The 24360-nt window shown below is 39.5% G+C and overlaps 2 protein-coding genes and 1 long non-coding RNA gene across 6 annotated transcripts; 1 reads left to right on the top strand and 2 right to left on the bottom strand.

Annotated features, from left to right (window-relative positions):
* The first annotated feature begins 1348 nt into the window (after window positions 1-1348).
* LOC126805344 (protein DA1-related 1-like) lies at window positions 1349-6773 on the top strand. Of its 4 annotated transcripts, none has more exons than XM_050532265.1 (12): window positions 1349-1903; window positions 2802-2948; window positions 3164-3233; window positions 3479-3761; window positions 3963-4083; window positions 4225-4308; window positions 5051-5170; window positions 5348-5560; window positions 5659-5721; window positions 5824-5942; window positions 6032-6090; window positions 6182-6773. In XM_050532265.1, exons 2-12 carry the CDS (start codon window positions 2847-2849, stop codon window positions 6517-6519), a joined length of 1572 nt encoding a protein of 523 aa, XP_050388222.1. In that variant the 5' UTR covers window positions 1349-1903; window positions 2802-2846; the 3' UTR covers window positions 6520-6773. The 4 variants fall into 4 exon arrangements, with proteins under 4 accessions (XP_050388222.1, XP_050388221.1, XP_050388219.1 ...); XM_050532264.1 differs by having other exon boundaries at window positions 3960-4083; XM_050532262.1 differs by having other exon boundaries at window positions 3464-3761; window positions 3960-4083.
* Window positions 6774-6922: 149 nt separating this feature from the next.
* On the bottom strand, window positions 6923-8826 carry LOC126800830 (probable serine/threonine-protein kinase CST). The gene is given in 7 exon segments (XM_050528241.1): window positions 6923-7173; window positions 7175-7389; window positions 7515-7638; window positions 7797-7942; window positions 8066-8194; window positions 8502-8572; window positions 8669-8826. Coding segments are annotated over 7 exon segments (951 nt in total). The 3' UTR covers window positions 6923-7065.
* A 235-nt stretch (window positions 8827-9061) lies between these two features.
* LOC126782112 (uncharacterized) lies at window positions 9062-10905 on the bottom strand. Its single transcript, XR_007670738.1, has 3 exons — window positions 10812-10905; window positions 10292-10355; window positions 9062-9139 (listed from the first exon to the last, which is right to left on the bottom strand). It is a non-coding gene; the product is annotated as an uncharacterized LOC126782112 (long non-coding RNA).
* Between the last annotated feature and the right edge of the window lie 13455 nt (window positions 10906-24360).

The following is a 24360-nucleotide window of genomic DNA, read 5'->3' as shown; positions in this document are numbered from 1 at the left end:
GCCTAAAAAAATATCACTCACAGTGTTTCTTCCTCTAAAGTAATTGGCCTAATGTGACCTGATCTTCTGTTTCGAATAATTTTTACCACTTAATCACCATATAATTTTGTTTTGTTTTGTTTGACTATCAAGAAAAAGCCAATGCATATACGTTTTCTTCTATTATCTTGGAGATATGGCCTATCGTCGCCAACACTATAGAATAAAACAATATAATCCGTGGGTAAGGTTCCGGGTACACTATTGTCAGCTCAGGTATGTAATGATTCAGGAAGGTTCCACACCAACATTATCATAGAGGTACATCATCTTCCAACTGTTCTAAAGTTCAAAAGTAGAAACCCAAATGTTCCCTGATCATTGACGTACGTTGAAGATAACCCAACACTATGAGTTGGGCCAGCAAGAATGATATGTCAGTGTAGCCAAGATTTATCTTCCACAATGAAGAAGAGATCATCACTCATTTGCATATTTGCATTATATTTTGTACAGCAAGACTTGTTTCTTCTCGGTATATTTTAAAGTTGTACACGATTAAATTTTCATGTTGAACTTCCGATCAAAAAGATTTTAAAGCTTAGCGAAAATCAGTGATATTTGGATTTTAGGATAATTAAATGAGCATAGATCGACTAGAGAAAAGAACACTATGATGCTTGAGATCCAAACAATACCACGTCGAATTAGTCATGGGATGAACATGGTGACCATGGTGACCCGAACTACGGATGACGGATACCATTTTCATCAAAGATGTCATGATGTCAAGGCATTGAAAATGATTCGTTTTAGCATTATAAAAGCATTCAACGAATAGATAATTGCACTGAACTACATCAAAATTGGTTGCACGAAATGATAAACAATTAGTAGTAGTTGCATTGCATGGCTGAGTTGTCTATTTGAATTATGAATCACGTTCGGTAAAGTGTCTTGATTTGGTGATACAATGTCTCTTGATGTCGTCTAAGGGATCTGCAATTCTGAAAAACTATAATAGTAGATTTGGAACAATGCAACCAAAAAACCGAAAGTTCTATAATGAAAATTCTTCTTACACGATCATGTCTATAAATATATATTAGCGAATAAGATGACATCGTGTAGATACACGATAATAGATATAATTTAAGAACAAAAATGTAAAACAATTATTCATATATGTAGACATAGTGAATACAATAAATTTTGATTTACGAGTATAAAAGCTTTTGAATAGTACTTGAAAGCGGCAAAATGGAGTAGCTTAGAAACTAGAAAGGAGAAGTATAAGAGGCTCTGGGCATTGAGGAAAGTTGGAGACTTGCACATTGAGATCACAGTGGTCACTAAAAAAAGAAAACAATGGAGGATCAACCATCAGCTTCTATGAGTCTCTGTCAACCAGAAAAAGGGTTCTCATGGGGTTTTTGACATTTAGTGGGAGAGTGGTGGAAGAATTTGGTAGAGGACCCACGTTGAGAGAAATCAAAGCACAAAGCATTTTGAGCATTAAATTCAATGCAATTCGATTATTGCATACAACAACAACCTCTTCCAATATTGGGTCTGGGTTTTTGATTCCTTCCATCTTGAAAATCTGTCTTATTTTGTGGCCTTTAAGGAAAAAGGCATAGTAGATAAGAAAAATCCCATTTTTCTGTTACCCTTTTCGAATTGGGACCTGAATTCTGCGTAGGAGTTTAGTAGTTGGCTTCCTCTTTTACTCCTCTTGTGTACTGGACTGGTTGGTTAACTGACTCTGATCAAAGAAAGGTCGAGTCTTTGAGGGATTTGCAGGGTGGGGAAAAATCTTTTTTGGGTCCCCATAGGAGTCATAGGTGACCATGCATCTTAGGAATTGGGAATTTTATCTGATCTGGGATTCATCAGATTCTGCAGATTCTTAAACCTGTTTCAGGTACAGTACTTTCTGAGAGACTTGATGTTGCTGTTGTTTTCTTTTCTTCATTTCATTCTCCCTCTTTTCCTTGTTTGAATGCTCCATTGCTTAAAATTTTCAGTCTTTAATGTGTTAACGGTGGTCAAGTGTGTCTTGATATGAATAGGTTGATGATATTTGATTCATTTGCTGTTTACATTGGATTATGATTGTCCTGTGATATTGGAGTTTTGGTAAAGGTGGAAGCTTTTTGGGCTAGTTTGCATCTGGGGTGGGTGATACGCTGATAGGTTCGTGTATATGTTGCTTTTAGCTTTTGAGTGAGTATAGGTAAACTAGTCAGTTCGAATTGGATTGAGCTTATTGGCTGCCACAGATTAAATATCAGAAGTTTATTGAATCATGAGCTTGAGTTTGCAGGATGATTTTGTGGTTTCTGCTGTTCTGTGATTAAAATTGGTAGTTTGTAACATGTGTGGTTAAATTTCTAGATCTCTGTCCCCTCTAGTTTCTGACTAGTTCATTTGCTCATCTTTTTGTGGCGTGCTCAATAAATTTGGAAATGATCCATGAATACCTCTATGCAACATATCAGTTTATCTGGTTCTTGTTTGTGAATGTCGTTGTGATGATATTGCGACATGAATTTGATTTACTTTCCTTTCTTCACTTTAACTGAATATTAGTGTTTTTCATACTGTTTCTCATCTTTGCTAACTGATTTCATAGTCTTTACTGGACCTGCTCTTTGATCTTTGTATCAACTCTTGAATGATTCTAACGTAGTCCTGTTATAGTTAATGGGATTAAAAATGTATATCAGTCACTCAACATCTTTTCGTATGTCCTGTATCTGCTAGCTGTTTGGCTTTAGTTTTTGCAAATGAGATATTTCTTTTTTTTCTTTTCTTTTTAGAGACAGGAAATAGTTTTGGCAGCCCTGGCAAGTAAGAGTTCTTGCATGGGTTGGCTGACTAAGATTCTGAAAGGTTCCAGTCATAAAGGGCACTATCATGGTAAATATGGACATGAAAGAACATGGGATGAGCCTCGAAATTCAGTGGTAATTACTGTGTCTACTTCTATAATGTTCATTTCTTCTTCTTACCCTTTACATTTAATTACATGGTGATCTATCTTTTCCCTAGAGTAGGTGGACTGAAATTTACACCACAGAAGTTAATTGATCAAAATAGCTCAACAATTAAATTCCTGCAGACTGATTATGCTAGCGGTACTGTTATCTTGTATTGTGCTAAGTCTATTTTTGAATTGCAGGAAGAAGACATAGATTGTGCTATTGCATTGTCCCTTTCCGAACTAGATCAGAAAGGGAAGAGTATAGTCGGTAAGTTTCACCAGTATAGGAAAGATAATTGCTAGACCCGAGATAATTCTGCAAATTTAATCGTGTGCTGATGCTTGTAGAAGATCACAATGCACCGTGACATTTTCTGCTAGGCATAGGATTCAAGTTATATATAACTCTGCTAAGGGGCATAACAGTCGATAAATTTTCAGTATAGCATTTTATTATATAATATTACATAATTGTTTCTTTTCAAAATCTGTTTCTAGAGGACTCTCAATCAGTGGATGACGAACAGCCTGCTAAAGTTGAATCAGATGATGATGAATCACCTGCCAAGGTTGAATCTGAGGATGATGAACCACCTGCTAAAGTTGAATCAGACCATGATGAACCGGCTGCCAAAATTTCATATGAGGAAGATGATGAAAGTGCTAAAGTTCAACTTGAGGAAGATGAACAACTTGCAATGGCCATTCAGGAAAGTTTGAACGTGGATTCTCCTCCTCGACATGACACTGGCAGTACCTTTCAACCATATCCATTCTTCAATACAGCTGGGAACAGGTAAATGTGATTTTTTTACTATTTGTTGCATCAAGTCTAGTAATATAACTACTACAATATGCCAAATCCTGTTATCTGTGACTATTGCATAAACTAAAATCTCTTGCGGGTTAAACTTGAATTTCATGTTATTGAAAAGTGAAAACTGTTTGAACAGATACCAATGAAATCTTAAAGGTTGTTGACAAATTGTTGTAGCAGGATATGTGCTGGCTGTAAACTTGGGATTGGCCATGGAAGACACTTGAGTTGTGTTGGCGCTGTTTGGCATCCAGATTGTTTTTGTTGCCATGCTTGCAATCTTCCAATTACTGATTATGAGGTTCAAATCGAAATCTTGTTCAGTAAGACTTTTTTTTTGTTTTTTTAAGAGTTGGCATTCAGAATTCTTGAATCCAAATGGATACTATATACTAGAAACTTTGTATGTATAGTCTACTTTAAGAAGTGCCTTCTGTTACAGTTTTCTATGTCCGGGAATCATCCCTACCACAAATCCTGCTACAAGGAGAAGCATCATCCGAGATGTGATGTTTGCAAGAGCTTTGTAAGCGTCTCTCAATTCAGCTCTTTAGATTAATGGCATTGATAGTTTGGTGATTTGATGTGTTTGTGTTTAATTGATGAGGAAAAGTAAAAATAAATGTGTACTGTTCTCAGCTTTTGTAGTTTTGGTTAATATAAAAGCAGAGACATCCTTGGAGCTTCTGATTTTATATTATCTTGTTTATTTAAAGCAAATCCTGGAGCTGTTTACGAGCCCTATCCAGCTCCTCCTCTCCTCCAAGTTTGGAGTGGATGTTTGGAGACTTTGTACTATGTCAGTTGATTATTAAGGTTCCAATTTGACAAGTCAAACATAAAAGTGGATCTGTATTATCACTTTTATGGAATTAAAAGTTTGATCAACAGGTTTTTGTTTTCTGTTTCTTTTAATTTTGTTGTGAAATTTTCAAACCAAGTATTTATTTTATCCTTTCTTACTAGTTTGATGAGGCGGTCTTGGTTTTTAGTGTCCCCTTTTCTTTTTTTCTTTTTTTTGGGGGGGGGGGGGGGGGGGGGGACTTTTTCTGTCTGTCAGCTGGACTTGTTTAGATTTATTTTTGGAGAAGGCTAGACTGGTTTAAGGCAATACATAGGCATGTGCTTTACAATTGTGTATATTTTTTTTTCTTTTTAATAATGATTTGTTCAACTGTTTTAGAAACTGTTTTTCTCTGTACAGTGTATCAGACACATATATGGTTTGGTGGTTTTGAAACTCTTTTGTAATTTCTGTTTCTGTACAGATCCCAACAAACTCAGCTGGTCTTATTGAGTATAGGGCGCATCCTTTCTGGCTACAAAAGTACTGCCCCTCTCATGAGCGTGATAAGACTCCACGGTGTTGTAGCTGTGAAAGAATGGAGGTGAGGGAATGAAATATGATCTCTCTACATTTTGCCTGCATAATTCCTGCAGAATTGAAACGGATATAGGCGTACTGAAATCACTAGCCGCAGGACATTTTTGTAGCATTTTCAAGATACATCTGCAGCTCTCAAATTTGAATTATTCTTTGTATATAATGATATGACTTCTTGCAGCCAAGGGACACAAAATATTTGTTACTTGATGATGGTCGAAAGCTATGTCTAGAGTGTCTAGACTCGGCCATTATGGATACTCATGAATGCCAACCCCTTTACCTTGAAATACAAGAATTTTACGAAGGTTTGAATATGAAAGTGGAACAGCAAGTTCCAATGCTCTTGGTGGAGAGACAAGCACTAAACGAGGCCATGGAGGGAGAAAAGAATGTAATGCATCTGCTTTAAAAGTTTTTCTATTGAAAAACACAATAACCATTTCATTTCTTTCATCTAATGTTTATTTCAATTTTCCTCACTGTGTGCAGGGTCATCATCACTTGCCCGAGACCAGAGGCCTCTGCTTATCAGAGGAACAGACTGTTACAACCGTAGGGACTTCTTCCCCCTAAATATAGATGTCAAAGTGTCATTATTTACTTAACTCGATCAGTTCGTTGAATTATAGCTTTTAATTTTTATCTGCATTATAGATTAAAAGGAGGCCAAGGATTGGAGCGGGCTACCGGATGATAGACATGATAACTGAGCCTTATACACTGGTTCGTCACTGCGAAGTGACAGCAATTCTCGTATTGTATGGCCTTCCTAGGTAATATTAGTCTGGTTCCTTCTTTGTTCTGTTTCCAGGTCTAATTCGTATAAACAATTATATATAACATAATCCTTCTATAAACACAGGTTATTGACAGGGTCGATTCTTGCTCATGAGATGATGCATGCATGGCTCCGGCTCAAAGGTGTTTGTCTGTCCTTCATTCAAGTATTTTATTTATCATGCTGTAAGCATTTTGTTTGGCTAATTGAGTATACTGAATGGTTGTTTGTCAGGTTATCCAAATTTGAGCCCAGAGGTTGAAGAAGGTATCTGCCAAGTGCTAGCACATATGTGGCTCGAAGCAGAGACGTATTCTGCGCCTGGTAGTGATGTTGGAACATCATCTTCGTGTTCCTCTTCCTCCTCCGCATCCTCTTCTAGTTCGGGATCATCTAAGAAAGGTAAACGATCCGACTTTGAGAAGAAACTTGGTGACTTTTTTAAACACCAAATCGAGTCAGATTCATCCACAGCTTATGGAGAAGGATTCAGACAAGGTAACCAAGCAGTACTCAAGTATGGCCTAAGGAGGACTCTTGACCATATTCGAATCACAGGAAGCTTTCCCTGACCTTGTAGAAAGTGAAGATACAAAGCGTTAATTAATACCACATAAAATCCGTACCCTGGCTTTGCCAGTTTGATTCTATAGGATTATAATCTATATACATATTAAAAAAGAGAAAGCAAAAGAAAAGGCTCATTTTTATGTAATCTCCTGAACAGTTTGGATAACATAGAAAATGTTTTCAAGGGACTCATTTCTATACTATTACATTACAACCAAGCTGCTGAGGAGAATTTGAAACAAAAGGAATGATTCTGAGACAATGTGTTCCATCAATAGCGTTCTACTATATATATATATATATATAGGAAATAGTGTCTATATGTGAAAGTACAGGAATATGCAAACTTGGGGCCTGCATGCAGTCATCAAATATCTGAAATCATGGATAATTGAGATACCTGAATCCAATAATTACTCTCCGTAAATTTGTTATAAATTCCAAAAAAAATTAACAAAGAACTGTTGAAACATTCTACATTTATAATGTGCACACAAAATATGTAAGATCCAATCTTCACATTCTACATTTTGCAGTGTAACTTATGTTTATTCTGAGCTTTCCCTCGTTGCCTGAATCTGTTCCAATGCATCAACAACTTCTTTCATTGAAGGACGAACTTTAGGATCTGGTACTAGGCATTTCCGGGTAATCTTTTGCCATCTCTAATGCTTCCTTGGAGGAATATTGGCCCTTTATCTTGGCATCCATGAAGGTCTCCAAATTACTTTTGTCAGAGAGAAGTGGTTTACCCCAATCGACTAAATTCTGTTTCTGGGAAGGACGGTTCCTATCAATGACCCTTAAACCTGTCAGAATTTCGAGCAGCACAACACCAAATCTGTATACATCGCTCTTCACGTACAAACAACCTGTTACAGATATAGCAGGGTTTACCTACATGAATAAATTGTGGTAACCAACAATGACATGCAATGCTTCATGCATAAACCTTTCCAATGGTGCACGGTTTTGTGACAGAGATATGTATAACTACCTGTTGCAATGTATTCTGGAGCAGCATAACCATACGTGCCCATAACTTGAGTCTCAACATATGACTCTCCATCACTTGGCCCCAATTTAGCCAATTCAAACCCTGAGAGTTTCGCATTGTAATTCTGCAGGAGTCAGGAGATAAATACAAAACATGATTTAATCAGCTTCATGCACACATTCCTATTTGGTTACAGGTTACTAATTGTACCACTGTTTCCATCTTCTCAGATACTGATCCACACAAAAGCACAAAGATAGAAGAGAAATAGAACAAATTAACCTCATCAAGAGAAATATTAGAGGTCTTGAAATCTCTGTGTATGATTGGTGTCTGTAAACTGTGTAAGAAAGATAAGGCCCGAGCAGCTCCAAGAGCAATTTTTAGTCTGTTGTCCCAAGAGAGTACTGCTTCAGTTTCCGGGTTCTCTACTCGAAATGAAAGTTGTACAACAGTTAAATCGATCAATAATAAACTTGTGAGGAAAGCAGCAAAATATACTGTATTAATTTTTCTTTTCAGATTTTCATCATTGAGTTGAAGTTTCGTACTTCTAAAAAGATGATCCTCCAAGCTTCCTTTCTGCATGAATTCATAGACATGGAGTCGCTCCTTATCCTCTGAACAGTGTCCTATTAGCTTAACAATGTTAGATGAGAAAGTCGTGCTAGCAAATCCACCTGTGTCTCCATTATTAAATTAAACGAACAATTAATCTTAAATTACAATTGTACGTAAGAAGAGTAATTAAATTGATATATCCATATATGAAAGCTGTGGTACAAGAACATTTCTCTTGTTTGAGTACTGAATCCGAAAAAGTGGTAGTTTCATATATGTCAAAGTATAATTTTCTTGATATAAGCTAAAATGTTCCACATAACATAAGCGGGACGTACATTTGCCCGTTCTCAAAAAAAAAAAAAAAAAGAGGCTAAAATGTTCCACAATTCCTCAAGTCTCCTTGTGAAAATATATAGCACGTACCTGCCACTCTGTAAGGCCTTGAAAGCTTTCTGGATTCCCTTTCTTGATAGCAACGATCATTCCGGTGCCAACTTTTGAAGGTACAAGAGTCTTCTCATCCAACCAACCCTTGAAAGTTTTTCCAAAGCCATCCTCACCAAGCAAAATTCCTTCTCGTCCAAAATTGCTAGTAGCAGTCTTTAGCTCCCTGTAAGTGAAAATTCTTGAGTCGGATGTCTCCGAAAATTGTTCCTCCAGCAGCTGTGCCTCCCAAATCGGATTTCTGGCTTGAGACTTTGCGAGAACTCTCCTTTCTCCACTTTCCTAATTGGTACAACATTTCCATAATTGTAACGACCCCAAAATTTCGAGTATAAAAACTCAAAATTTCAAAGTCGTTAAACACCAAACAATCTCGATGAAATCGAAATCATTTAAAATGCCACAGCGGATCATCTCTGAGTTCAAAATACAACTCAGTCAAACCGATTATTACAACCAAATTATAATTCAACATTATAACAAATGAAAATGTATAATCCTCACAACAACCTCACAAGATAGTCACACAAAATCCTCACACAAGCTGGAGATAAATAACTTCAAGTCCTCTGAGCGGTCCGTCAATTCCCGCTAATCCACACCTGCGGAGTTATCCACTACACCATCGAATTGGTGCACCGGGATTGTAAACACAAACCCGGTAAGCTTTACAGCTTGTATGAGTAAAATGAAAATATATAACTCGCATATCAATATATACGAAAATCCACAAATCAAACAAATATAAATGCACTCATGAGTCAGTGGACGGCCCATCTGGTTGTCCCAAAGAAAAAGAAGCGCTCATGAGAAATTAAGTAACCCTTCTGGTTACCCAAATGCATTTATAATACGGGTACCAAGAACGCTGGTACACATCTGTTACCCCTCTCGTAATACACCGCCGATATTGGATAGCCACCCGCTACCCAACATCCAAAACAATCTGAGTACCCATGAGCAGATAACCATCTGTTACCTCACATGCAGTACTAAGGCAGACAGACTAGAGCTCTAACTGTATCGTAACTTTCGCTCGGCCAAAGGCTAGGTTCCGACTTGCCAAACACGTACAATAATCTCACATCATATTGTACCAAAAATCATGTCCGAAGACAAATCAACATTTTAACAATCTCAATGTTAAAATCACGTACAATAATCTCACATCATATTGTACCAAAAATCAAGTCCGAAGACAAATCAACATTTTAACAATCTCCATGTTAAAATCACGTACAATAATCTCACATCATATTGTACAAATCAAAATCACATGCTCGATATATAAATCTCGTCATCAAAATGACATAAAACACGATAAAATCATAACAGTATATTATATATCAAACTATATATATATATATACATATTTACCATTTATACAATATATATAATACATTATATCATATACATGTCATATTTCATAAACACGTCCGAAGACAAAACTCATTCGAAAACAAAACTCGTCCGAAGACAAAACGTTTTAACAAACACCATGTTAAAACCACGTACAATAATCACACCTCATATTGTACAAATTAAATCACATGCTCAATATTTAATTCTCGTCATCGAAATGACAAATCCCAATGAATTTATAACAGTATATAATATAGCAAACTATATATATATGTACTTATTACCATTTATACAATATATATATAATCCACTATATCGTATACATGTCGTAATTCAATATTAAAAACTCTTGTAAAATCTTGAATCTCCGCAAGGGTAGATTCGTAAATATGTGAGATTTTACTCACCTTCTTTCCTGCGTGCAACTTCCACGACCCTGAAAGTAATTTCCTCACTCGTTTCGTCAGTCACCTAATAGCACGATAAATGCTTAGAAAATGATACTTAAAATATCAGGTGACTAGTTCAGCACAGCTAAATGTTGTTCATAAAACATTGTTCACGGGAACACTGTTCATGTTTACTAATCACTGTTTTTACTAACCACTGTTCACAGTTACTGTTTTACCATGACACTGTTCACATTTACTGTTACATATCACTATTCACAGTTACTGTTACAGCTTACTATTCACAGTTACTATTCGCGCGGAGTACTATTCACAGTACTATTCATGCGGCGTTACTGTTCACCGACCGCCACCAATTATCACCAAATTTCACCACCACAACCTAAACAACATTTCCAACAACTTTCTAGTTGACACCAAGCTCTAAATCCGAGCCTAAACAGTCCAAACAACGAAGAACATAAATTCGGCACTATTCACAAACCCTAGAAATTGAAATTTTGATTCGGGTACTTACACTTCGATTTGGCTCGATTCCTTTTGTGGGAATGTTGCTGGGATTGAGACAAGCAAAACCCCCCAAGAATCTCGAGCCATGGTGGCCGGAGGAGGCGACGCCGCCACAGCAGTAACTTCCGGCGGTTGCTACACCGTGTGTGGTTGTCGCCGGAGTGCAAGGCATAGCCCAAAAGATGGAGCTCGTCGAGCCCGTCAGTTTGATAGGTGGCACGACACGAGGCGACGTCGGATGGTGGAGAAATCGGCCGGAGAAGGTTTTTGGGTCGGGTGAATAGTACCCGAGCTCGGGTGAACAGTACCCGAGCTGATTTTTAGAAAAAATCTGATTTTCTGATTTTTAATCTCCTCTCCTTCCTTTTATACTATTTCCAAAATCGGAAACGAACTTCCGACGTTAATAACTTTCGCGTCCGACATCCGATTCGAACGGATGACGTGTCCACGAATTCGTATCGATGAGCTCTACGACTTTTGTGAAGGAAGTTTTCGCAACCGAGTGACGGAATAAAAGTCGATCTATACGTTGCGGTAACGTTACGTTTTCTAATTAAACGATCCGAGAACGTTTCCGTTTTCGTTTCGAAATGTCGCAAACCTCCAATTTTCGTTTTGAATTAATTTCACAAGTTTAACACTTTGAAAATACTCGACATTTAGTTTCTAAAAATTCGGGTTATTACATTCTACCCCCCTTAAAAGGAATTTCGTCCCGAAATTCAAGTTCACTTAATAAACAACTGTGGGTATCTCGTCTTCATATCCGACCCTAGCTTCCATGATGCATCACCTTCATCATGATGGCTCTACAATACCTTGACTAGCTCCACTTCCTTCCTCCAAAGCTTCTTTGTGGATCTATTCAAAATACAAACCGGCTCAAAACAAAAGTGGTATTTTCCTTCACCTCAATGGTGTTATGATCGATCACATATGCGACACATCAGGATCATACTTCCTCAACATGGAAATGTAGAAGACATTGTCAACGTCCGACATGCTAGTAGGCAAGGCTAGTTTTCCCACCTTCTCGAGAATCTCAAAGGCCCAACATACCTCGTCCAACTTTTCTTTCTTGTCAAATCTCACTACACCCAACTTTGGCCCAACAGATAGGTGATCGACATGGTCTACCTTAAGTGCCTCATAGGGTACCATGCCGATGCTGGAATGGTAACTGTCGTTGTAGGCGAACTCAATCAATCTCAAATGATTTCACACCTACCTTAAAATCCAGCATACAAGCTCTCAACCTATCTTCCGTTACCTCAAACTTCCTTCATCAGACAATCTGTCACATGTCCTAACAATAATAGTCGCATGTGAGCTAGTCAAAATATAATCATCCTCCCGAAACATAATGATGTTTTCAGCATGGAGGCGTCGACGCCCTCTTTTGTCTAGTTCACCACTCTCTTGCAATTTGACAGACTATCCTCAAGTCATGAGTTAGCTCCTACCACTAAGCATGGTCAAAACTCTCAACATCTAACATGAGTCAAATCAACACATGCCTACTACTTTCATCACACATAGTGGTTTTCAAATAAACGTGCTTTATCACGACAATACCTTCATGACTTCACCACAATGCATTGCTAGAATAACGAACCTACCATTCCTTCCAATCAACAAAATAATCTATTTTCATGATCATCTTATTATAACCATAAAAAGTTGTCGTGCATGATACCCACTCAAGTACCATATTTGTATCGGCAACACGATAAAGAAATCTTAACTCATTGAGTTCACAACCACCACAGAACACCACCTTGGATTAAGAATTACTCTCAAAAATTTCACTAGAGAATCGACTAATATACGCACAAGGCAGTAGAGAACCTCTACCGCCACCACAAGAGTGATCGCATCACGCATCCCATCACACTCACCAAAACTTACCGTCGAAAATTAATTACAACTTCTTGCTTCCATGAGTGGTATGTCACAATTTGGGGTTCAGACAAAGAATGTATTTATCTCACAATGGTGGAACATGAAAATTAGGTGAACTTTACAGCGCAAAATCCAACACGACCACAACTGAGATATACTTTACCCCCTGGTTCATACATGCCTCAAATGCGTGACATACGGTCCCACACAAATGCCCCAGTGCATCATCTAAGATATTGGTTTCTCCCACCGTTGTAGTACTAATAAGTTTAGTAATTACTTCAACAGAACCCGATATTAGGTACACCATCTCCTCAAAACTAACCCAAAATGATCGCTATACCACCACTCTAAACAGTTGTTTCTTTACTTTCATTAAGAACTCTCATGGCCAACGCATTCGGCCAAAATAACTTCTCTGCAAGCAGTAATATAATTGGGTACTCTTTATTGTAAAATTTATCCCTTGTTGAACACTTCAGTCAACTTCTCCTTATCCAACAATAAACAATCTGATGCATAGAGGAAAAGAACCTCTAAGTCTCCAACATTAACGCCACTTGCACTTGAAAAGAAAATTTAGTCCTCAACCATTTCTTTACCAGTTAGAAGGTACTTGTCACGACCAAATCGTTAAAACATCATTAAGCTAAGGTCATCTCATACCTTACCTTCAATAGAGTTACTTCACCGCCATTGCGTCTCATTTGGACCTGTGGCATTGTGAAGTTCCAATCCCCAACACCAAAATAATTAAATCCTGAAAGATCAGCGTTCTCAATTAAATGCTCATCTAGCAAAATAATTAATTCGTGACGTCAAAATGAAATTTCTTTAACACATTAGATATCTTGCTCAGCCAAGAACAATGTGTAACTTCAATTGTCAATGTCCGAAACAAAACGAGTTGGAACGCAACAACGATGTAATGTGAATCTCAGTTTAATAATTGTATCACCACCTTAAGGACGTATCACATACATCATCAATCCTAGGTAAATGATACATAGTCTTGATGGTCACCTTAATCATTCCCCTATAATTCACACTCAACCGCATGAGACTTCTTTCTTATTCATGAATAACATCGGCACAACTCAAGCTGAGACACTAGGTTTGATGAACCCTAGGTCTAATACGTCATCTATCTGCTCTTTCAATTCTTTAAACTCGTTCTTTCCCAATCCCATAAGGCGCCTTTGATACAGATGCTATACCAAGCACATCATCAATAAAGAATTCAACAACTCTCGAAGAAGGTAACTCAGTATCTCCTGAAACACCTCACTATACTCGAATAGTAGAACAATGTCTGTGATAGCTACTTCTAGATCCACAAACTCCACATTTGCCAAGAATCTAGCTATCATGGCATTATCCGACTCGAGGCACAGATACGAAACTCTGGTTTCCTGGGTTTATGAAAGAACTCATCATGTCAACACAATCAATCACCGCGTACTGCGGCCTCAACCAATCAATTCCTCAGATCACATCATAGTGTGGTCCGGAATCACTATCAAATAAGCAGATAACTCTCTACTTCCAATCACAATAGGACAAGCCTTTCATTGTCTCCAATTTCGAGGAACACTCCAAAAGCGAAGTGACACATAAAGAGTTTCCCATAGGCGTAGGAATCAATCCTAACCCTTCCACTGCCAACTATCAATAAATGAATATGGCTATCATCCTCTTCTCTAACTCAGAGTACTCAATCATCACCAAGTAAGTCCCAATACTCCGATCCAATGGTCCGCTACCATATGATCCAAGCGTCATGAAATGACAGCACTAGCAGCTCACTCATGTCCTTGATCAACCTCAACACAAGACTATCGTCTCTAACGATAGCAACAAGATCAACTTGTCTTTCTAGTGGAGCAGCCTCCTCATAAAGGTTCTCCACATTGCGGACTCGGCCTGCAACCCTAACTCGACCTCGACCTCTCGTCCGTCCTCGGCCCTGTCCACGGCCATTTTCCAAATTCATCACCATTCAACAATTAACACTCAGTCATATATGTGAAGTCTCGAATTCGACAAAATAGATCCAACTGATATCAATCATGAAATTTCAGAAGAAAGTGAATCATCAGAGTATCATCACAATACTCCCTACATGACCAAACCATAAGGTATGGCTCCTAACACTCTCGCGTACCCGACGACATATCAATACCGAGGAACATGTGATGGGTGCCCGCCTGCAGTCGGATCATCGCTCCCGGATGATATTGATAATCGCCAAATAAACACTTAGGCTCTGATACCAACTGTAACGACCCCAAAATTTCGAATATAAAAACTCAAAATTTCAAAGTCGTTAAACACCAAACAATCTCGATGAAATCGAAATCATTTAAAATGCCACAGCGGATCATCTCTGAGTTCAAAATACAACTCAGTCAAACCGATTATTACAACCAAATTATAATTCAACATTATAACAAATGAAAATGTATAATCCTCACAACAACCTCACAAGATAGTCACACAAAATCCTCACACAAGCTGGAGATAAATAACTTCAAGTCCTCTGAGCGGTCCGTCAATTCCCGCTAATCCACACCTGCGGAGTTATCCACTACACCATCGAATTGGTGCACCGGGATTGTAAACACAAACCCAGTAAGCTTTACATCTCGTATGAGTAAAATGAAAATATATAACTCGCATATCAATATATACGAAAATCCACAAATCAAACAAATATAAATGCACTCATGAGTCAGTGGACGGCCCATCTGGTTGTCCCAAAGAAAAAGAAGCGCTCATGAGAAATTAAGTAACCCTTCTGGTTACCCAAATGCATTTATAATACGGGTACCAAGAACGCTGGTACACATCTGTTACCCCTCTCGTAATACACCGCCGATATTGGATAGCCACCCGCTACCCAACATCCAAAACAATCTGAGTACCCATGAGCAGATAACCACCTGTTACCTCACATGCAGTACTAAGGCAGACAAACTAGAGCTCTAACTGTATCGTAACTTTCGCCCGGCCAAAGGCTAGGTTCCGACTTGCCAAACACGTACAATAATCTCACATCATATTGTACCAAAAATCATGTCCGAAGACAAATCAACATTTTAACAATCTCAATGTTAAAATCACGTACAATAATCTCACATCATATTGTACCAAAAATCAAGTCCGAAGACAAATCAACATTTTAACAATCTCCATGTTAAAATCACGTACAATAATCTCACATCATATTGTACAAATCAAAATCACATGCTCGATATATAAATCTCGTCATCAAAATGACATAAAACACGATAAAATCATAACAGTATATTATATATCAAACTATATATATATATACATATTTACCATTTATACAATATATATAATACATTATATCATATACATGTCATATTTCATAATCACGTCCGAAGACAAAACTCATTCGAAAACAAAACTCGTCCGAAGACAAAACGTTTTAACAAACACCATGTTAAAACCACGTACAATAATCACACCTCATATTGTACAAATTAAATCACATGCTCAATATTTAATTCTCGTCATCGAAATGACAAATCCCAATGAATTTATAACAGTATATAATATAGCAAACTATATATATATGTACTTATTACCATTTATACAATATATATATAATCCACTATATCGTATACATGTCGTAATTCAATATTAAAAACTCTTGTAAAATCTTGAATCTCCGCAAGGGTAGATTCATAAATATGTGAGATTTTACTCACCTTCTTTCCTGCGTGCAACTTCCACGACCCTGAAAGTAATTTCCTCACTCGTTTCGTCAGTCACCTAATAGCACGATAAATGCTTAGAAAATGATACTTAAAATATCAGGTGACTAGTTCAGCACAGCTAAATGTTGTTCATAAAACATTGTTCACGGGAACACTGTTCATGTTTACTAATCACTGTTTTTTACTAACCACTGTTCACAGTTACTGTTTTACCAAAAACACTGTTCACAGTTACTGTTTTATCATGACACTGTTCACATTTACTGTTACATATCACTATTCACAGTTACTGTTACAGCTTACTATTCACAGTTACTATTCGCGCGGAGTACTATTCACAGTACTATTCATGCGGCGTTACTGTTCACCGACCGCCACCAATCATCACCAAATTTCACCACCACAACCTAAACAACATTTCCAACAACTTTCTAGTTGACACCAAGCTCTAAATCCGAGCCTAAACAGTCCAAACAACGAAGAACATAAATTCGGCACTATTCACAAACCCTAGAAATTGAAATTTTGATTCGGGTACTTACACTTCGATTTGGCTCGATTCCTTTTGTGGGAATGTTGCTGGGATTGAGACAAGCAAAAACCCCCAAGAATCTCGAGCCATGGTGGCCGGAGGAGGCGACGCCGCCACAGCAGTAACTTCCGGCGGTTGCTACACCGTGTGTGGTTGTCGCCGGAGTGCAAGGCATAGCCCAAAAGATGGAGCTCGTCGAGCCCGTCAGTTTGATAGGTGGCACGACACGAGGTGACGTCGGATGGTGGAGAAATCGGCCGGAGAAGGTTTTTGGGTCGGGTGAACAGTACCCGAGCTGATTTTTAGAAAAAATCTGATTTTCTGATTTTTAATCTCCTCTCTTTCCTTTTATACTATTTCCAAAATTGGAAACAAACTTCCGACGTTAATAACTTTTGCGTCCGACATCCGATTCGAACGGATGACATGTCCACGAATTCGTATCGATGAGCTCTACGACTTTTGTGAAGGAAGTTTTCACAACCGAGCGACGGAATAAAAGTCGATCCATACGTTGCGGTAACGTTACGTTTTCTAATTAAACGATCCGAGAACGTTTCCGTTTTCGTTTCGAAATGTCGCAAACCTCCAATTTTCGTTTTGAATTAATTTCACAAGTTTAACACTTTGAAAATACTCGACATTTAGTTTCTAAAAATTCGGGTTATTACAATAATCATAATAGGACACTGATATTAAGGGGATGAAAGCAAAGAAACTAAGAAAGAGAGATGCTCAAAACTGCAACAATGTCAAGTTCTATATATATATATATATAATAGAAAACATTTCACCATCAGTACTCCAACTATTCAAGGTAAATGTAGTACTCCAACTCTGAATTGTACCAATGTAGTTCCAAAACTTGTAATTCGCTATCAACGAAGGGTTTGAGCCCAATTTCTATTACGGCTCCGTTATCTCGGTCACGTGTCCCACGTCACCACAAAAAAAATTCAACATTGGTACCTAAACTCTTGTGACAATATCAATGTAGTACCCCAACTCTGAGTTGTACTAATGTAATACTCAAACTTGTTTTTCTCTATCAACGAGGGGTCTGAAACAAATTTCTATCATAGTTCTATCTTTTGGGTTACGTGTTGTAACTTCTTGTCTTTTCTCCCTTTCTTTTTCTTCTCCTCTATTCTTACTCCTTTCACACTTTATTTTTGAGCTCAGATTTCGAGGGAAAACAAAACTACGAGTTGTGTTTCTTCCAATTTCTTCAACCACGATGATGACTTCTCCCAACTCGGCAGCTTCGCCTTGAGCCACCACATCGTCTCCCCCACCTCCTCCACCTACGACATTCGAGGCGTGTAAAGCGGTGCGATCGGCGGTCGAGAATCTCAGAGTGAAGGCATGTGAGCGTGACGTGTCGATGGATCGGGAGTTCCAAGGAGAGGTGGAGGAGCTCGAAGATGGTGTTGGTGGTGAAGGAGGAGGCAGTGGGGATGAGAGGAGGTGGAGCTCCTCAATGCCGCACCGTGGTGGTGAGGTGTCCGGAGTGTAATGAGAATGAGTTATTGTTTTGCCCAATTTGTAAGTTGTTTATGAATTCTAGATATTTATTGTAAGAGTTTCTTATTTAGGGTCTTATAACACACATATGATTATTTAGGTAAATACCATTTTATTTTGACCTATAAGACAAAGCCGTGATGTAAATTGGCCTCAAACCCCTCATTGATAGCGAAAAATGAGTTTGAGTACTACATTGGTACAACTAAGAATTGAGGTACTACATTAACTTTGCCACAAGAGTTTGGGTACCGCTGTTAAATTTTTTTGTGGTCACGTATGAGACACGTGACCAAGATAACGGAGCCGTAACAGAAATTAGGCTGAGACCCGTCTTTGATAGCGAATTACAAGTTTTGGTACTATATTAGTATAACTCAAAATTTGGGTACTACATTTAAGCTTACCACAATAATTGGGGTACCGATGATGAAATTTTTTCTATATAATATATATCTAGAAAACTCTACATAAACGAAAACACTTCGAAATTTAACCCGTAACTAATACGTTTGGGAATACAACTTCCCCGAATATCACCTTTGTTGACTGAAAAGAAAAATGAAAGTGACCTTTGTGAGGGCGAGGTACCAAACGTTTTATTCGCTTGACCACCCTGTTTATTTTCCTAGTCAAAACCAATGTCTCCTTGCAATCCCTTGTCACTTCAACAAGTTGGTCACCATTTTTCCTTGCCAAACCAAAGTCTCCTTCCCATCTCTCACTCCTTGCACCTTCAATACGTCAAGCAGTCTTCTCAAACACCCATCAAGGTGATCAAGTTCCACAAGTTGGTCCATGTACTGAAACTTCATGCGGTTCCACTTACTAACCTTTGATGACCTACGAACGAGCTCGACGCCCTCCTCCATTTTTTGTATGAGAGACTTCATCTCATCCTCCGGGAGATCCAACTCCACGTTCTTCTTTGCAATATATCTTTTCGATCACCGGTTTTAGGAAGTCTAAAGTGGATTTGATGTTCTTGAGAAGAGAATATTAAACGTTGTAGACTTGTCGATCGCTTCTTTCACCACATCGGACAGCAAACCGAATGCTGCTCCGAGAGCAGACCCGCCTAGAAACTCCCCTGCCACAACCATTCTCTTGGCTGCATGCATAAGAAAAAAGAAAAAACTGTAAACAGTTGGAAACTAAACTTGAATCAATCCAATATCTCGAGTGTTAGATATATTTCTCAAACATTAAAGATTAAAGAATCAGAATCATTTGCTAGCAGCTAACAGAAACTTAGCTGCTCCAAATGGTTAATTGGGAAAGTTTCTAAGAAAAAGAAGCATATTGAGGATAAATTAGTTATAGTTTTTCTCACGTTTCATGACTAGTCCTGTAGTCCAAGTCCACATACCGACTGGATTAACATACAAGAAAGGATCGACGGAGAAAATGATAAATTAATTAGTGCATGTTTCATGCATAATTAACTTTTTACTAACAAAACCGGTACCATAGCACCTACGACATGCAAAGGTGACTAGTTCAAACATTCCAACTATATATTATATTCACTTCATAAATGTTACAACCCTGAAATTTTGAATGATAAAAGTTCGAATTCGAAGTTATGAAAACTCTAAAACAATCTCAAATATATTGAAATCATCTTATAATAACAATGTATCGAAACTGAGTCCACAGCACGACTCAGTCGACTTGAATAATACATAACCAGTTTATACCTCAGTATTATAACCAATGAAAATGTATAATTCACTGAATCCTCACTAACAAACAGAGAAAGAAATCTTCAGAGTAAGCTATCTGAATCAGCTATTACCCACATGCAAAACTATCTCATACACCATTGAATTGGTGCACCGAGGTTGTAAACACAAACCCGGTAAGCTTTTCAGCCCGTATGAGTAAACCAACAATATAACATACATCACATACAAAGGAAATATGACAGATAACATTTAAAGACAAACAAACTCATGTGATACTGGGCAACCCATCTGGTACCCAATATCACTCAAAAACATGGGTACTCATGAGACTCAGGCAACCCATTTGTTACCCCTTATGCAATACACTGACAGGCACTGAGCAGCCCATCAATGGCTCCTCTTGTCCTCCTCCCACACCTATTCTGTTGTTGCGCACCATGTCCACATGCTCTAGATCCATGATCCTCATGACTCCTAATTTTGATTCATAGTATGATCTGATTCCATGCTTAAAAGAAAATGGATTTGAGTCTCGTGTCTTTAATTATTGATAAAACTGGATCCTAAATTTGTGCTTGTGTTCAATACATAGGTTGAGTTTGTTCTTTATACTTCACAGCTTTACGTCACGTCCTGTTTTTGGGAATGTCAATCGTGGGTGTCGCTCCAAGTGGGATTGCTCCAAGATTAAAAGTGTGGGAGATATATGGCTGCTTCTTCTGAGGGGTTCAGGCAGGCCGACCCGGTTCAGTTTGGGGAGCTTGTCGCTAGTCGGGGACTTTAACGTCGAAGAAAGAAATTGGCCGCCCTACACATAAGTTGGGGTCTGGAGCCGATCCCCTGATGAGCCCAATGTAGGGCGAAACCAGTGCATTGCCCCGTTGGATAAGGCTGGCTCCATGGGGATGGAGCGCTGGAGGGACTAAGTGTGGCATCCGAATGGCTAGGTCTGTGAATTCCATGGATTCGTTTGCACAGTTGACTACGACATTCCTCAACCGGTTCATCCTCATGGCCGGCGCAGCACACACAACGGACGGTTTCTTCCAGGTAAAGCAGGAGAGCAGGGAGACGCTAGGCCCCTTTGTCATGCGATGGCAGACGACCGCATCCAAATGCCGGAACCTCAACAAAACAATTCCCTTGGCTGCATTCAAGGAAGACTGCGGTTTGAGAATTTCATGTTCCACATCAACGTGGACCCTTGAATGCGCGACACCACCTACGATGAAATTATGACAGAGGCGGTGCGGTACGCTCAGGCAGAATATGTCACATACAGGGAAAAGTGAACTCCAGTACCATCAGACAAGAGCAATACGCCGCAGTCATCCGTACCTACAAACACGATCCCCTTCCAGCGCGAGCTCTTTCCTGGTACAGAAGACCGCAACAAAAGAAGGAAAAGAGAGTGGCACCAATCAAACCGCCATGACGGGCGTAACCATGATCGCCACAGAGACCAAGATAAGAACAGGAGACTCGGCGATGAGCGTCGTGACAACAGAGACCCTCGCCAAGTTAACGCGATGGGTCGCCGTGGTGACCACACACCGCCGAGGGAAGAAACCCTAGAAGACTTCTTTCACAAACATCAGAGGACATTCAGAAAGCCAGGGCGGTCACAACGTCCTCAAACCAAGGCGGAAACTGGTAAGTGGTGCAGGTTTCATGAAAATGGAAGCCACAATATGAATAATTGCATAACCCTTCGCACACTGAGAGCCAACGGTAATACAGGGGTTTGGGCAGCGCATCCAAGAGCACAACATAACGTGGTGGCCGCAATTCAGAACCTACGCCACATCAACGTAATTGAGGGCGGGGCCCCAATGACGAGCATGTTCAACCGTGTGAAAAAGCTCTTTGCCCACAGCAACCACCCAAGACAAGTGTGCGCCATTATGGGGGGAAACGCTAAAAGGCAGAAGGAATGAAGGAAGTAGATGACCTTCATTGAAGAAGAAGAAATAGGCATCTCTTTACCTAACGATGACACATTCCTCATAGATGCAATCTTGGGTGGACAGTGGGACGTGGATAAAATGATGATCGATACGGGGTCCACAGTTAATGTCATATTTAAGGGATGATACGAGAAGATGGAGCGTAGTGGTAAGAAGTTAATACAAGACCACGAACCGCTGATCAACTTCTCCGGAGACATAACTCAACCTCTTGGCTCAAACTACATGACGATACGCATTGGGACTGCGCCATGCACAGTCTGCGTCGAAGATGAGTTCATCATAAGTGATGCCTACAGTTCGTATAACGGGATCATCGGTCGGCCTACTCTTAACCGAATGTGAACCTTCATTGCTGGGTACATGATGCTCATCAAATTCTCAACCCTAAACAAAACAGGGAAGGTTCGGGAATCATGGTCGGTGGCGAAAGAGTGCCAAGTACGCGCAACCAGCACGAAATCTTGGCGGTATATGCTGCAACTTGACCGACAAGATCATCGACGCGCGAGATGATGAAATAACAAAAAGTAAGGGCAAGAAAAAGACTACGCCTTACGAGGCCAAGACTCCGGCGAATCCCGAATCTTCCTTGAAAAGCATCACACCCTTCCCGCACCACCCGGAGCGAAAGATCAAGATCGGCGCTACCCTTAGCCCCACAGTGGAGAGAGACCTAACAAACTTATTGGGAGAAAGCATGGAAGTATTTGCATGGTCATACGAGGATATGCTTGGAATCTCGCCTGACATCATCATGCACGAGCTACACATCAAACATTCCGCATATCCAGTCAAACAAAAGCGCCATAGCTTCGACGACGAAAAAAGTATGGTAATACGCTAGGAGGTCGACAAGTTGAAGAGCATGAAGTTCATTAGGGAGGTCCAATATCTAGAGTGGATTTCAAACTGTGTCATGGTCCGTAAAGCCAACGGAAAATGGTGGATGTGTGTGGATTACAAGAACGTGAATAAGGCATGCCCTAAGATAGCTTCCCCTTACCCAGAATCGACCAACTAATTGACGCAACAGCAGGCCAAGAGCGTCAAAGTCGAGAACCACGTAGCCAACCTCCGAACCATCTTCAACGTGCTTAAAAAGTATAAGATGCGGTTGAACCCAGAAAAATATTTTTTCGGCGTAACGACAAGCAAGTTCCTGGGCTACATCGCTAATCAACGCGGCATAGAATCAAACCCGGAAAAAATACAGGCCATTCTGGACATGGCGCAACCAGTACTTAAGAAGGATGTGGAGGCCCTTCAGGGTAGACTCGTGGCATTATCACGATTCATCTCAAGGCTGACTGACAAATGTGAATCATTCTTCAAGCTATTAAGGCGTTCCAAGAGCAAACTAATTGAGTGAACACATGACTGCCAAAAAGTCTTTCACGGGCTAAAAGACTACCTCGTTCCGGTGCCATTATTGTCAACCCCGCAGGCAGGAGAACCACTGTACATTTACCTCGCAGTATCCACAACCGCGGTTAGTAGTGCATTAGTTTGCCGAGATGGAACTAAAGAGTTGCCAGTCTTCTATGCTGGCAGGGCCCTGAATGGTCCAGAGACGAGATACCCGACACTGGAACAATTAGCTCTTGCGCTTATCGTGGCAGCTAGATGACTACGCTATTACTTCCAAGCTCATAGTATCCACGTGCTGACAAATTAGCCCTTCAAACAAGTATTGCAGAACCCAAAACACTCGAGGCGACATAGTAAGTGGGCTATTGAGCTGACATAATTTGACATCGAATACAAGCCACGACCCGCTATAAAGGGCCAAGCCGTAGCTGATTTTATTATAGAATTGATTCCCTGAGATACGGCTGAGACAGCACCAGGCGATGTCATAACCCGCACCACAATTTCCTCATGTAACTTACACGTGTATGTTCTAGTTGCGCCAAGTCTAGTGGTGCAGGCATCATCCTGAATGGACCAGGGGGACTAGAGCTGGAGTACGCTCTCAAATTCAATTTTTTTTACCTCCAATAATGTAGTGGAATATGAGGCACTGATTGCAGGACTACAGTTAGCCCTCAGCACTGGCGCAACTAGTATCAATATATTCAGCGACTCTCAGCTGGTAGTCAATCAAGTCACCGGGTCTTTCACCGCCAAAGATGAGCAATTAGCAGCCTACCTGGCATACGTCACGGTGTTATTAAAATGATTCGAATCCTAT

The sequence above is a fragment of the Argentina anserina genome, chromosome 1 (assembly GCF_933775445.1).
Source record: "Argentina anserina chromosome 1, drPotAnse1.1, whole genome shotgun sequence".
Lineage (NCBI taxonomy): Eukaryota > Viridiplantae > Streptophyta > Magnoliopsida > Rosales > Rosaceae > Argentina > Argentina anserina.
This window is presented reverse-complemented; position numbering and strand designations above follow the sequence as displayed.